The sequence below is a fragment of the Cryptomeria japonica genome, chromosome 8 (assembly GCF_030272615.1).
Source record: "Cryptomeria japonica chromosome 8, Sugi_1.0, whole genome shotgun sequence".
NCBI classification, from domain to species: domain Eukaryota; kingdom Viridiplantae; phylum Streptophyta; class Pinopsida; order Cupressales; family Cupressaceae; genus Cryptomeria; species Cryptomeria japonica.
The window spans coordinates 251,680,073-251,694,727 of record NC_081412.1 but is presented as its reverse complement, the minus strand read 5'-3'; the positions used below and the strand labels follow the sequence as shown (position 1 = coordinate 251,694,727).

The 14,655-nt window shown below is 34.7% G+C and overlaps 1 protein-coding gene across 2 annotated transcripts in view; it reads right to left on the bottom strand.

Moving 5' to 3' along the window:
• Positions 1–9,650: 9,650 nt before the first annotated feature.
• The window catches only part of LOC131059997 (ubiquitin carboxyl-terminal hydrolase 24), a 44,225-nt gene continuing 39,220 nt past the window's right edge, over positions 9,651–14,655 (bottom strand). For both annotated transcript variants that reach the window (XM_057993078.2, XM_057993079.2), the window contains exons 6-8: positions 11,900–12,042; positions 10,111–10,287; positions 9,651–9,990 (exon numbers count right to left, since the gene is read on the bottom strand). In XM_057993078.2, coding sequence (XP_057849061.1) covers positions 9,802–9,990; positions 10,111–10,287; positions 11,900–12,042 — 509 coding nt within the window. In that variant the 3' untranslated portion in view covers positions 9,651–9,801. The remainder of the gene's footprint in view (positions 9,991–10,110; positions 10,288–11,899; positions 12,043–14,655) is intronic.

Genomic DNA, 14,655 nt, shown 5'->3' with positions numbered 1-14,655 from the left:
TGAAAAGCAATTAATGCTTTGTGTGTTCAACAAATTAACCCTCAAAGTCTTTGATAACCATTGAAAGCTTTCAACCTTCAACCACTTAATCCCCAAAGTCTCCAATAACCATTAATGGTTAATTCAACCCTCCCACATGGTTAAAACATTTGTTTTGACTCAACCTCTACCCAACCCAAAGGTCTCATCAAGCCTTTAATGCTTTGACCATGATTATCTCTTAATCATTTGCACAAAGGTTTATCCTTGGATTAACTCTTAATCCAATGGGTAATCTTAATTTAGACTTGACCCTTACCTTCTAGATAACCATGAGGTCTTCTCAGGCCTTTAATGTCTCCAACCTCTTCTCTCAACCCAGTCCTATGTTGACACTTGTCACCATTTTATTGGTGCCAATTGTGCACATGGATCCCCAACTTTCAAACTTGGCCCTTGATTAAACCACTCAATCTTAACCCTTCATTTCCCTATTTCTTCTATAAATAGAACCCTTCTCCTCAAGCAAAAGGAGAAGCATTTTAGAGTATTGTTGTTATACTGGCATTAGCATAGAGCTTTTTCATAGCATCACTATCTACTCTAGCATAGTATTTAGCTTTTCATTTCATATTTGAAGCTTAGTATTAAATCTCAATCCTCCATAAGCATCCATAGTGCAAAAAGCTGCTGAGAGCTACACTCATTTGGGACTTGGAGAGGAGAGGAACAAGGGAGGAGCAACTATGAGCATCTTGATTAGCTATTTCATTTTATGTTTATATGCTTTCTATTTCATGCTTAATATCTCTCTTGATATGTCTGTTTAGGATAATCTTTTGTTGCTAACACTAATGTTTGTTTCTTGTGCTCTTGTGTGTGTTGCCATCAAACAGATTTTCTAATCCTTTTTGCAGAGCATCAGTATACATGCCAAAACTTGCACATGGATCACGACTTTGAACTGCCATTTGGAGGAATGAGCTCTATTTTATGACAAAGCTCTCTTTATAATAGAGGAGGATTGTAACTCTTTAGATTTTTTGTAATACCATGTTGTTGAAACAATTCTTTGAAAATGTTATCAACTACTATCCTTTGTTGTCAACATGTGAATTAATAATTAAATTCATCTTTCAAGAAGTCGAATCTTCCTTTGTAACATGAAGATTGGACTTTGTATGTGTTAGTGTGGCTATCTCAAAAGTCATCCAAACACTTTTACTTTCAGCTCGATGATTATTTTTAAAAACATCCACACTTTGAACTTGCGAACTTTGAACCTTGAACCTGCAGTGCTTGAACCTTGAACCTTGAATATGCGGGGTTCAATCAAATGGTTCAAAATTACAGACTTTGCCCACAATATGCTTCATTTATCACCTTGTCTTCATATTTGGCTGCGTGTTAAACCTTTGAACCTTGAACCAAAGAAGGTTCAATAGTTCAAGTTCAATGACCAAAATTACAAAGACTTTACACTCATTAAAAACTAAAGTCGCGATATAACCCGCTCCGGTTGAACTCGAACTTTGAACTTAAACCCGAATTTTGAACTTGAACCCGAACTTTGAACTTTTTGAAAAGGTTCAATAGTTCAAGTTCAATGACAATAGTTCCTTTGGGCTACCATAGAAAAATTTGCATAACGTTTTACTAAGGGCTCTATTTCTTGTGAAATTTTAACTGTAGAATAAATAAGCCAAGTAGAGCATAACCCATAAATCATTTTTGCATAGGACACATAAGACATGTAATTTAATTGTTTGGGCATATGAGTAACCCAAAAATAAAAGAATTAAAATCTCCCAGCCGACATAGAGTTTGGCCATAAAAACTGGTCATTTTGGAGAAAAAAATGTTAAAATTATCTCTACAAAAGAGTTTTGTGTCATCTTTCACATAATTTAAAAAATAATGATTTATTTGTGACTGACAAGTAGGGGATGTCCATGAGGGTCCTTGAAAGTTGGAACAAAGGTGACCAACACTTTCAACATCAAAACATTAGCAATAGTTAGGTTTTAGCTGATTACGGGGTTTTAGGCACGAGCAAAATAATAGGGGTAGCATTGGCTCTGATTGGGGACCAGGGTTGTAAAGGACTAGGAGAATCTATAATGTCTCTAGGAGAGCTCAGTGCCTATCATCCATTGGGCAACAGAATCAAGAAGAAACAGAGCATGGGGAGCTGCTTGCAGAGAGGGGAACAGGCCAAGAACTAAAAACTTATAAGCCAAAACTAGAAAGCCAAAACCACTAAAGCCTACAACAAACCAAAAACTTTATTTGCAAATATGTACAAGGGTGGGAAAACCTCTTTACCTCGAGGGAACTCCAGGCTACTCATGCAAAACCATTAATTGGTTGGGAGAAATATGAGCCAGTGTGGAAAAGTGGTTGATAAAAAAGAAGCTTCATTCCCAACTGTCATTCTGCAACCACCGTGAGAAGAGGCTCAACAACAATGTATTGTAAAATATTTTCAAATAAAATATTGGGTCCAAAAAGCCACTCTACATTATAAATTTCTGAATCCAACTGAAATGTCTTGACATTATGTTGTACATGTTGATTTAAATTTGCATCAGAATGTTGTGCCAGATTGTCTAAATAATTAGCCAAACTCTGAATTGGGCAGCCTCTATAAATATTTTGAAAGCAACACTCATCCTCATGTGTTGGTTCCTAAGACAGAACTAATATGGCATCATTTTCAAAATAAAAAGACTGCTTGACTCTTCTAGGCACAATTTATTTTCAAAACTCTCATCACCAAATCTGAATGTTTCAAAGTCTGACTGCAAATTAGATATTATAGCAGCAATAGATAATGTATTGCCTTCCACTTGTTTTCTGACACCCTCATAATTTCTCAAACACTCAATCTACAAGTGTCCTTCACCATAGCTACAAGTGAATTGAAAAAAATCATAATCCATTGGCATAACAACATCTAGCTGTCCACAACTATCTATATCTTTCTCATGTTGGTCCTTTATGCTTTGTTTGATCATTTGTTGAAACTGCATCAAAAGTTTTAAATGTAAAAGATTCAAAATCAGAAGAAGAAAAATTTTCCAGAAAACTTTTGCGTAATTTCTCATTATTCATATCATCATAAGTTTGTTTAATAGCATATATGGTTGGGCAAGCTACCAATTCTTTTAGTTGAATAACATGATCATCTACATCTCCAGAAAAACTAAATCCATTGGCCTGAAAATAATAATCTCTTGCAATGTTAGAAGTGTCATTCTCGGTCTCAGAAGATGCTCGAAAATCCTTTCCATTAAAAACTGTCAAGTTTTGACAAGAAATAGATGATGCTGGCTTTGTTTCTTTCATGACAATATTCTTTTGCAAAGGTCTTTCTTGGGTAAAAACTTTGATTATGAAAGTAAATTTCAAATTCTGGAACTTTCACAACACATTTACTCATGCATTTCATTCCACTCAAAATCATATCATCCTCTATCTCAACAACCTCCTTTTGTGCATCTTCTAGATTTTGCACCTTCTTACGTTTCAACAAAAACTGAATCTCAGGATGTAATGCAACAATAAATACACATAATTGATTATTTTCAGTCGGTTGACACCCATGAGGAATCTTTCCAACACACCGATTAAATCTTTCAATGAAACTTCTAATGGGCTCATCTTCTTTCTTTTGTATTTGAAATAAATTAAGCAACAAATCATATGTATCAATCATAGTTTTGAATCTTTCAAGAAATTGTACCTTTAAATCATTCCAGCTAGTAATGCATCCATATTCTAAATTCTGAAACCATTCTGCAGCGTTTCCGGTGAGGCTTCCAACAAACAATCTCACAAATACATCTTCTTCTTGCACTCTAGCAAACTTTGGAAAGCATTCGATTGATCTTCTAGGCAAGGTTGAATATTGTGGTAGAGCAAATGGACCAAAATGAGCCCCCCGTGGCTGTGTTACAGCCAAAGTCATGATTTCAAACTGGAATTCTTCAACCAAACATAAACAGAGTCGTCAATCTCCTTGCACACAGAGATGTCTTTAAAACCTGAGGAAAGAAAGGACTAATCTTTTGTTTTCAATTTCCCAACAGAGTCGCCAAAAATCTGTTGGTTAACAGATTTGTTCTTCTTAAATACCTTTCAAAAATGACTCCCAAATGCCCAAATTGAAAGACAAAAACAAGAACCAACAATTGAGTCACTTGCAATGGTGAGTGCAAGTGCTCTCTGAATTTTGATATGAAGGTACAGCTCCGTTCATTGGATAAAAATGTATATTTTCAGAATATTCTTTTAACCGGAAAGCAATAAAGGCAACTAACATCTGTTCATAGCCATGACACAGATGCGAATAGCAGATTTATAATGAAGTGAATGAAGATAAGTAAAACACAGTTTAATTACCCATACCCAAGAAAATACCCTTTCTAATAGATCAAAATGCTCTAGACTCTAATCGAGTCTCTCTCATGCCTCAAAGGACAAGGGGGATCAAAATACCCAGACAAAGAGCTAACAACACATTTCTTTCCACACAAATTGTTTTTGAAATCAAAGTTTCAGAATTAAATGCATACATAATCTAATGTAACAGAAAAAGCAATGAAAGGTAATCACAAGAGAAACAAAGCTCTTTGTAATCAAAAAAACATATTGACAAATCCACAAATCAACAAAATCTTCTTCATTCCATCCATGCCAAAATGTGAGCTCACTGACTCAACACTTTTGAAAAATAAAACTATGCAGTCCAGAAAACAATGTTGCCCCCTTTTTTATAGCCAAAAGATCAAAAAAAAAAATAACCTATGCTTTTTTCTTTCATTACATATATATAGCCTCTAAGACTTTCAGTTATCAATAACTGATTCTCGAAAAGATTATTTAATCTTTTCTTTTATATTTTATCTTTTATCTTCTTTTTTTTTTGCTTCAAATCTTTTATCTCAGAATTTTTTATAGACCTGTACTCAGAGATTAATAACTTTTGAACGCGATAATATTTTTTCCAATCGCTCTGGTGAGGAGGTTTTCTAAAACATATCAAAAATTCAACGCAATCCAATGGTTCAATTAATAGTTATGCCCCCCACACTGAGACTGGTTTTTCTGTCTCAGAAAATTCGTAGTTACGAGTTCCATTGAAAACTATAAACAATATACATGTCAAAACTTGCACATGGATCACGACTTTGAGCTGTCATTTGAAGGAATGAGCTCTATTTTATGACAAAACTCTCTTTATAATAGAGGAGGATTGTAACTCTTTAGATTTTTTGTGATACCGTGTTGCTAAAACAATTCTTTGAAAATGTTATCAACTGTTGTCCTTTGTTATCAACATATGAATTAATAATTAAATTCATCTTTCAAGAAGTCGAATCTTCCTTTTCAACATGAAGGTTGGACTTTGTATGTGTTAGTGTGGCTATCTCAAAAGTCATCCAAACACTTTTACTCTCAACTCGATGATCATTTTAAAAAACATCCACACTCTGAACCTGCGAACTTTGAACCTTGAACCTTGAACCTTGAACCTTGAACCTTGAACCTACGAGGTTCAATCAAATGGTTCAAAATTACAGACTTTGTCCACACTATGCTTCATTTATCACCGTGTATTCATATTTGGCTGCACATTGAACCTTAAACCTTGAACCAAAGAAGGTTCAATAGTTCAAGTTCAATGACCAAAAATTACAAAGACTTTACACCCATTAAAAAGTAAAGCTGCAATACAACTTGCTCTGATTGAACTCAAACTCTGAACTTGAACCCAAATTTTGAACTTGAACCCGAACTTTAAACTTTTTGAAAAGGTTCAATAGTTCAAGTTTAATGACAATTGTTCCTTTGGGCTGCCATAAAAAAATCTGCATAACTTTTTACTGAGGGCTTTGTTTCTTGTGAAATTTTAACTATAGAATAAATAAGCCAAGTAGAGCATAACCCATAAATCATTTTTGCATAGGACATATAAGACTTGAAATTTAATTGTTTGGGCATATGAGTAACCCAAAAATAAAAGAATTAAAATCTCCCAGCCGACATGGAGTTTGACCATAAAAACTGGTCATTTTGGAGAAAAGAATGTTAAAATTATTTCTACAAAAGAGTTTTGTGACATCTTTCACATAATTTGAAATATAATGATTTCTTTGTGACTAGTAAATAGGGGATGTCCATGAGGGTCCTTGAAAGTTGGAACAAAGGTGACCAACACTTTCAACATCAAAACATTAGCAATAGCTAGTTTTTAGCTAATTACGGAGCTTTCGGTACGAGCAAACATCAAATACCAACCACTTTGTTCATGTGGTTTGTAACAATTACCAACCACATGAACAAAGCTCTAGCCACCAATAGCACTAGCAAACATCAAATATGCCAACACCCACAACACCAACAGTAGAATGTGAGGCAATCCTAAGCAAAGATGCAAGTATAGAGGCACCAACAAACCCATCCAAGGGAGCCTACACCAAAGAAGAATGAGCATCACATATTGAAGGGGGAGAAGCACCACATGCTTGAGACAAAACACCACCCAACAACACACCATGGTTGCTTATAGAATCAACCAAGAGAATAATTAGAAACAAAGGATGGGAGTGTTGAAGCAAAGGATAAGAATGGCATCATGCTCTTCAATTTTTAAATGTTGAAATTCCTCCATCTTGAGTGCCAAGATACAATACAATTTGTTACATTTGTTGGAATAGAGGCTTGCCTCTTCTCTCTGAGGATGGTTTTCCATGTTTTGTAAGTGTCCCTCTTAGAGCTTATTTCTATCTCCTTTTTGGCAATGCCAAGGTTGAAAAGTGTAAGCATTACTAGCTCATGTATTTGACAAAAAATTACAACTATGAGACAAAATTTGAATCAAGACAGTGTGCTATGAAGAGGTGAAGAGGTTAAGTGGAACATTCCATTGTAGCATAATTTTAGGAGAATGAGGAATGAATCAAAGGTCACAATCCTACCCTTTATGAGAAGTTTATCCAACGTTGGAGTCTAGGTCTGTGAAGATTAGAGATGTGGAGCTTGTGATTATTAAGAAACTTATAGCTCAACTTTCAAAAATGTCTCGAAGTAAAACCAATAATGATAGGACAAAAAAAGGATTTGATGAAGTCCTTCAAGGGTAAGGAGAGACTTGAGCTGACAAGCAGCCGGTTATATCAGAACCACTCCCAACATTATGGGTCAAGGTTGTCCCAATAACGCAATATATATTTAAAGGTATCTCTTTGTTCCAATTATGCTTCTGAATCAATTTTGTCTCAATAAGTTGGTGAATTTATCGTTCTTTTTAGTGATGTCCTTAGATACTCATTTGGAGGTTCGTCGTGCTCTATCCAATTTCCCTCTACGTCAACCCATTATCCTTCTCCTAGTGTCCCATGCCCTTGACCTAACTCATATGCACTCCCCGCCCTATGATGAGGGCAACTTTCGTCTAACGCAAACCAATGCAATAGGAAAACGAATTTTGATTCCTTGCAAGGGGTGATTGGAAAGGGATTACTTGGTGAGATGAGGTTTGCTCAAAAGTAGAGCAAAGAAAAAATGTTCGTGGAAGAGGATATTTCTGCTAAGTTTAGTTTCCCTGTGGGTTAAGACTTGCACCCATGGCCTAGACTTGCACCCATGGCCTTCATCTAAGCACTCCAAGGTCGCATGCCATTTAGCTTTTCTAGGCTTAGTTATTTGTCTTCCATTGTTGAAATATTGGGGGATAAATCCTCTAACGTGAAAAAGCAAAAATCTGTCCACCAAAATATATTGTAGTGATTCTTGGTGGAAATAAAAAGATCAAATCTGAAACTTGATGTTACTGCAATTAACGGGCTTAATCCCCAATCAATGGTCGATGCCAATCCTAATCAGCCAAAGTCAAAGCGATGGAGGAAATTAGTAAACTTATGCCAAAAGAAAAACAGGGTTAAAGGATTAGTGTTATTGAAGGCAAGTTGTCAGTTTAACAGAACCTAAGAATGTTGTGGACATTAGTAAGACCACAAAAAAGTTTGTGCCAACAGCATTAATATTCTTCAGGAACGACTTATGCCCCACAGCAATTTGACACAAGAGGGGCCTAGTTCAAAGACCTGAAACAGAAAGTGAGGGCTTCTTTATTTTTTTTTAAACAAATGGGAGACGTTTGTGACCTTCAACTCCTTGTAATTCTATGGCCCACTCTTTGTTTGTTGCATTCTTGTTTTCACTATGTTGCGTCTTTGTTGTAGCCTTACCGATCATTTTGTCTAACCTAATGTTTATTATTCTTGTTTGATTGTCCAATAATATTTTTAGTTTACTCTAGTAAAAGAGTAGAGAGCCCTTTCAAACTGCTCTTTTCTACCCTTCAAAAATATTGTTGGTAGAAAAAGTTGAATGCATACCGCTTTGTTTACTTAATATGCAGCCAATCATTGCAAAGAATCTCTGAGAGCAAAGGACATTGTGAGGAAACTCGAGGATAGGGCAGTTGTCTTGAGAAAGGGTATCCTTCATTAACACCAAAAATTTTCGGAAGGGTCCAATATTTAAGTAGTGAAGGACACATACATCCCTTATATGTTATCCATGTCTAAACCTGTTCCAAATTAGATTTGTTTTCTCCTTACCGTCTGCCTTATATAAGTTTGTTGCAAAATGCAACTTCACAAGAGATATCAATATATGCCTCTTAATCTCATCTTAAAGAACAAAAAATGCAGAGTGCCCCAATAAAGTTATGGAGTGGACAATGTAAAGTCACATGCTACAGCTAAATGTGTTGCAAATAAATATGAAGCTTTATTATTCAGATATGTATTACTCTTAATATTTTGGCCACTCATTATTTTTACAATATTTATAGATCACAAAATATGTAAAATGCATTCATCAACCACTCATCTATTGATTATCCTATAGAAAATTGAAGAGGCTGCAAAAAAGATACTTCATAGAATTAAACGCTAAAAAATTAAAGAGGCTGCAAAAAAGACATTTCATAGAATTGAACACCACGGCCATTTTGTTTTGATTTCATGCCAATGGTGGAGGTATCCATATAAAGCAACATAAGCTACAGCATAAATTTTAAATTGACAAGACAAACTCAAGCTCCAATAGAAACGTTGTCAGGACTCACCTCCTTGAAGGTTATCATGCCCAATAATTACAGCTATCTGCATAACTGGTGAAAGGCTAGACAAGGAATTGCTTAAAAGAAGCACTGCAATACTCAGAAACTTCTTACAAAAGTCAAAACTCGTTTAATAATAGAGTCTAACCATGGATTTATCACAGCCAATACTGACATGGTTTCAAATAAACAAAATTAACATGTGCTTGGCAAGCCATAAAAATCACGCTAATTTAAAATCTGAAAGATATACTTCGTATTTTAAATTTATCAAAAATTTCCCTAGAATTATTACAACTTATTTTCAGAGGAATTCTTTTAACATCCATACGTTTATTGACTTAGCTAAAGTGATTCTGAAGCTTTGAGACAGATGATTTTTATTGTTATATGTATAATTTGAAATAATTCTATACCAAAAAACAATAAAAGAAATCTGTTACAGATACGGTTCTCTTACAAAATATTATAGAATAATGAATAAAGAATCGATATCAGCCCCCCAAGAAAGTGAAGTGATTTTCACAACAAAGTGTAATCAATCAAAAACACCATTTGTTTCCCCAAACAAGAAAATCTTAAAGTGTTTATCAGGCATCAAATTGAAATTCGAAATATGAAAATTCTGAATCTGCAACCAAAACTCTGTGCAGACATGTAAGATGTGTTGTGGCATATCTATATCCTCATATTTGTTTATAAAATAATACATATGCTTGATCATGGAGTACTTTGTTCAATCCTACAACAGACACAGTTGCATCATCAAATTGTAGCCAACGACCATCAGAATATTTTGCATCAGCTGTATAATGCCCTCTTGAAGGGTCCCATCCATGGTGCGTTATAGTTGCAACTAGTTCATATCTCCTGCCCTGTAGAATTTTGACAGTTTATCAATACAATGACAAATGTTTTAAAAATAATAAAGCAATATTAAGAATTAGACAACTAATTACATTAAGTGAAACACATTTGACAACTTTAAGACTTACTTCTGTTGTTGGAGAGACAAGCAATTCACGCCCTAGAGCAATCTCTGTATTGAAGCGCACAGGTTTATGTAGCTTGCTGGTGCCTTTACTTCCATAACTAAAGCGCATTAAATGCAATATCAACACCTTTGACAGAGTCTGTAATTTTACAGACTTGCTTGCACTCACAATGCCTTCCTGTGCCACAACCAAACAATTCAGAGTTCTATCCACTTGCTTCCATGCAAGTTAAAACTAGGCTACTTTAACATCATTTAGAAGAAAAAAGACCACAAAATTTGAATCAGTGTTTGATGTAATGCGGTTCCCATCAGAGCTAAAACATATGTGCAAATTGCATATGCAAATCTATAAATGATATCAAACAGGGAAATGGAGAAGTTATTAATTGATATTACAATATCAGATATCAGCATACCATACGCTTATATACAAAATTGCATAAAATTGAGATGAGGCTGCTCAAGCAAACACATAGCAAGTTGAATAAAACAAAGATACAAAAACGCATAATATAGAAAGGAAAATCTCCAAGACATTCTTTCATTTAAAGGATGCAAGATAGGGGACATCGCCAATCCAACAAACATGACATTCACAAAAATTGATCTGTTATTGAAAGACAGAGCAATCACTCAATAATTTAGATGAAATCCTCAAGTTGAAGAATATAACACAGAAGTTGATACTAGTAATAAAATCAAGGGTTTTGATTTTCTCTATCTTCATGAAAACACAAATGAAATAAGTTGCTTAAATGGGATGGAGATCATTAGGGTAGCAAAAGTTGAAAGCAGAATCCTTCCAGTGTATCTGCAATGGATATGCTTGCGTTGTCCTTGTAATAGAACCCCACAGCCAATACTGTTGATTGGAACATGGATAGAATATTTCTTCTTGTCCTTGAGAGAGAGAGACATGTTTATGATTAGAATACCGCCAATCTCAGAAAGACTTTACTAAATGCATGCCAGAACAAATTTATCAATATACACTCTCCTTTTGGATTTCCTATCATGCCTGACCAATCAGAAGCATGTATTTGCAAACTGTTCAAAACACTGTTAATAGGAGGCAAGTGATATTCTCACTCGGTGCTTCCCATCATGAGGCTGTGCTCTAGTTAACTTATTCAGGAACCTCCTCATTTATAATACTTAGATTTGTTCACATTCAAAAGGTACTACACTTCTATTTTCCTATAGTTGTTTCAAAGATTTTTGTACAAAACATTTAATTGAAAGTGCCATAAATTAAAAAGGAAAACCTAGTAATTAAACCACTTAAATATGAGAACCATTCAGCGGACAACACCAAAATATGTCAGAAAATAAGTGATCTGCACAACAGGTCATGAATGGAGACAGGGCAGATAGGTGGCAGCTAAAGGCAAGTAATGGTTAAAGACTTAAAGTCATCTGACATATAAAAAGTCCTGAGATGTTCGAGAATAAATAGTGATCAAGTCAATAGCAACAACGCAATAATATTTCTCTTCAAACTACCAGGAGACACCACATAATGCATACAAAAAGTTTAATAAAACAGATAGCAAGAGCACCCAAAAAATCCTTAATGATAAAAGCAGGAGATAAATCATTAAAAAAAAAATATTTGATCTCCTGCAAGATAAAACTATGTCACATAAAAAGAAACCTCCTTGTACACTGAAATGTGTACACATTGCCAAGCATCTAAACATCAACTCTCATTTATACGAACATACTTCTGTACAGAAAACACAGCCATTAACCATGATTCATGATTGTGAAAAACTTAAAAAATATACCTTGCCTGTAGAAGCTCTATAACCTTCAACTGACTCTGGAGATGCAAAGAGGCGAAGAGCATCTTCAACTGTCCTAACAGCTTCAGGAAAAATGTCCAAATGAAGCAACATAAAAGGTTGAATAGTAGCTGAAGCTCTGTTACCTGTCCAAAAAGAAAATGTTGAATCTCGTATTCAAGAAAATGCTTAAAGAATTAGTTTGATACACACAAGAATAGCACTACAATATCATTGGAAAACTGATAAAGGAATTCATGTTGGATCCAGCGCAGCCCAATGGCAAAAAATAATGTCTCTAATGTTGCCCAGAGCTTTGGGTGGAGCTGCTTTCAGATGCTATTGGTAGCCATCTCCTGAATGAGGTACATACAACAATTGAGAAGAGTTGTATTCTACTTCCAGTGAATCAAGCTATCATAAACATCTGTTAATCAATCGCACCAGAGCCCTAATGTAAGGGAAAAAGAAATTAGCAAAAAGATTGGAATTGAACCTATGATCTATCCTCAGAGGAAACAGTGCCATGCTAGAACTCCAATAATGATGTACAGATTATTCAAGACTGACAGGATTAAATAAACATAGTTTCAATTTTTGAAATGTTGGCAGTTGGTGCTATGGGTGTAATTTACCAGCCTACAGTACAATTTGATGACAAAATTTAGAAGGTAGAACTATCCGGCTAAAGAATGTCTTAAAAGTGTAGCTGCTTTCAAATGCTCTTGGTACTTATCTCCTGCATGAAGAACAAAAAAAGGGTTGTATTCTACATCTAGGAAGCCAAGCAATCGTAAACATCTGATAAATGACAGCACCAGATCCCCTAATCTACGGACAAAAAGAATCTGCAAAGAGATCCACAAAGCCAATTCCTGAGTGTTATGTTCCATCCTAAATAAAAATTCCAATGATGATGTGCACATTATTGAAGACAGATGGTATTGAGTGTGTAGGCATAGTTTAAGTTATGGAAATGTAAATGTAAATATCAGTATATCTTGTGTCATTTGCCAACCCCCAGTGATACTTAATTAAACTGAAAGATAATATTATCCTGCTAAATCACCAGACAGTAGAATACTTCTGGGTGGGTTAGTCACAATCACTTGCTGCCCAAATCAATTCTATATATTATTAAGAAGCAATAAAGTAGAACTTTTTGACAAAATAGTTGTTTTAAACCCCCTAATTCATGAGATGTAAGTGAAATATTGAGATATTTTTTATAGTTGGTTCATTTTTTATAGACTATAAAAGTAATTGGTAAGGAAGATATAATTACTATAATATCAAATGGGTCAGATGTTAAGTGTGGAAAATAAAAGAAGGTTGAATGTTTGCAGTAGAGTACTGCACTGCAAATTCCAGTGCGGGTGGGAATACTGCATTGCATCTTCCTTTTTTATATATGTACTTTTGCAGATCAAATGTAGAGAGAGTAAAAGGAAGCAAGATATAGATACGATTGTTGATATGATAGCTCTAAGATTTGCTACTGGCTCTTTCAATTGTATGAAAAGTGATAACTCCATTTTTTAAGTTTGAAACTTTTTGTTACCAAAAGGGTTGAAACTTGAGGCAAGTGACAACTGGAAAGTTAGAATTGTCGACAGTTAAATCTTGCTAGCACACTATAACCTAACAAACACCCAATTAATTAAAAATCAATTCACTTAATCAAAATCAATTAAATAAATGATTCTGGTTAATTAATTAATTTACATAATTCCATTATCCATAAATTTCCAATTTTCCATTTTTAAATCAAAAATCCATAAATTAATTTAATAAATCTTAAAATCAAATCAAATCAAAACATTCAGCAAACTAATTTCTTGACATAAACAATAAATCTTTGAAAAAGAAAAATGAAAAACCAAACTAATTACCTGCTTGAGAAAATAAATGAATAAAATCAATAAATCAGGACAACTGGTTAATTGTGGTCATCTCATCCTCATCCTCATTAACAACATCTGTAAGTAGATGCTGCAGAAACGAGAAACAAACGTATATTTACAGAGCTATCCATCTACACTATCACAAGGTTTGTGTGTGGTTTGAATGGTTCAATTTATTAATTTGTTTTAAATAACATTCCTTTTCATTCTAAATTGCATGTTTACATTTGGCATACCCAGTGGGACATTGTCCCAAGCTAACCTTTCATTTGAAAGATCAAATTGTCCATTAGTTTTGTACATTTTAAGCTCTTTCCCTTTCATAGCTTTGGACATAGCTTTGAGAGATTTGCGATAAATTTTATTTTGATTCAAGATATGATGAGACCAAGATTTAACAAAACACTACTGGTTAAACATTTGGCTTCTCATTATTGTTGTCTTGTTCTATTAGCCATGGGGAGTCTATGTTTCGAACTATTGAACCATGGGGATGCGTCCCCCCTCCAAATCTTCGCATTTCTAGGACGGGGATGTTTCCAAGATGCAAGGACTCAGGGGAAACATCCCCCTGCCACACTGCCATCGTTGCCAAGATGCCACCAAGACATCAAGGACGGTATGATGTCCTGAGGACTCCAAGGGGTCCCCTAACCAACCCGGAGATGCCTAGGAGTCTATCATGGCCCCAACTATAAACTACCACCATAAACAAAAAGTGTAAAAAATTGTAAAAATGATATTCGTAATGAAGGTCAAAGGTTTGTTAATGACATTTCATCGGTTAATTAACATAACTCTTCTCCCAAATTTAAACATGGCTTTCTTTTTCTTTTTTATTTCTTCTCTTCTTAG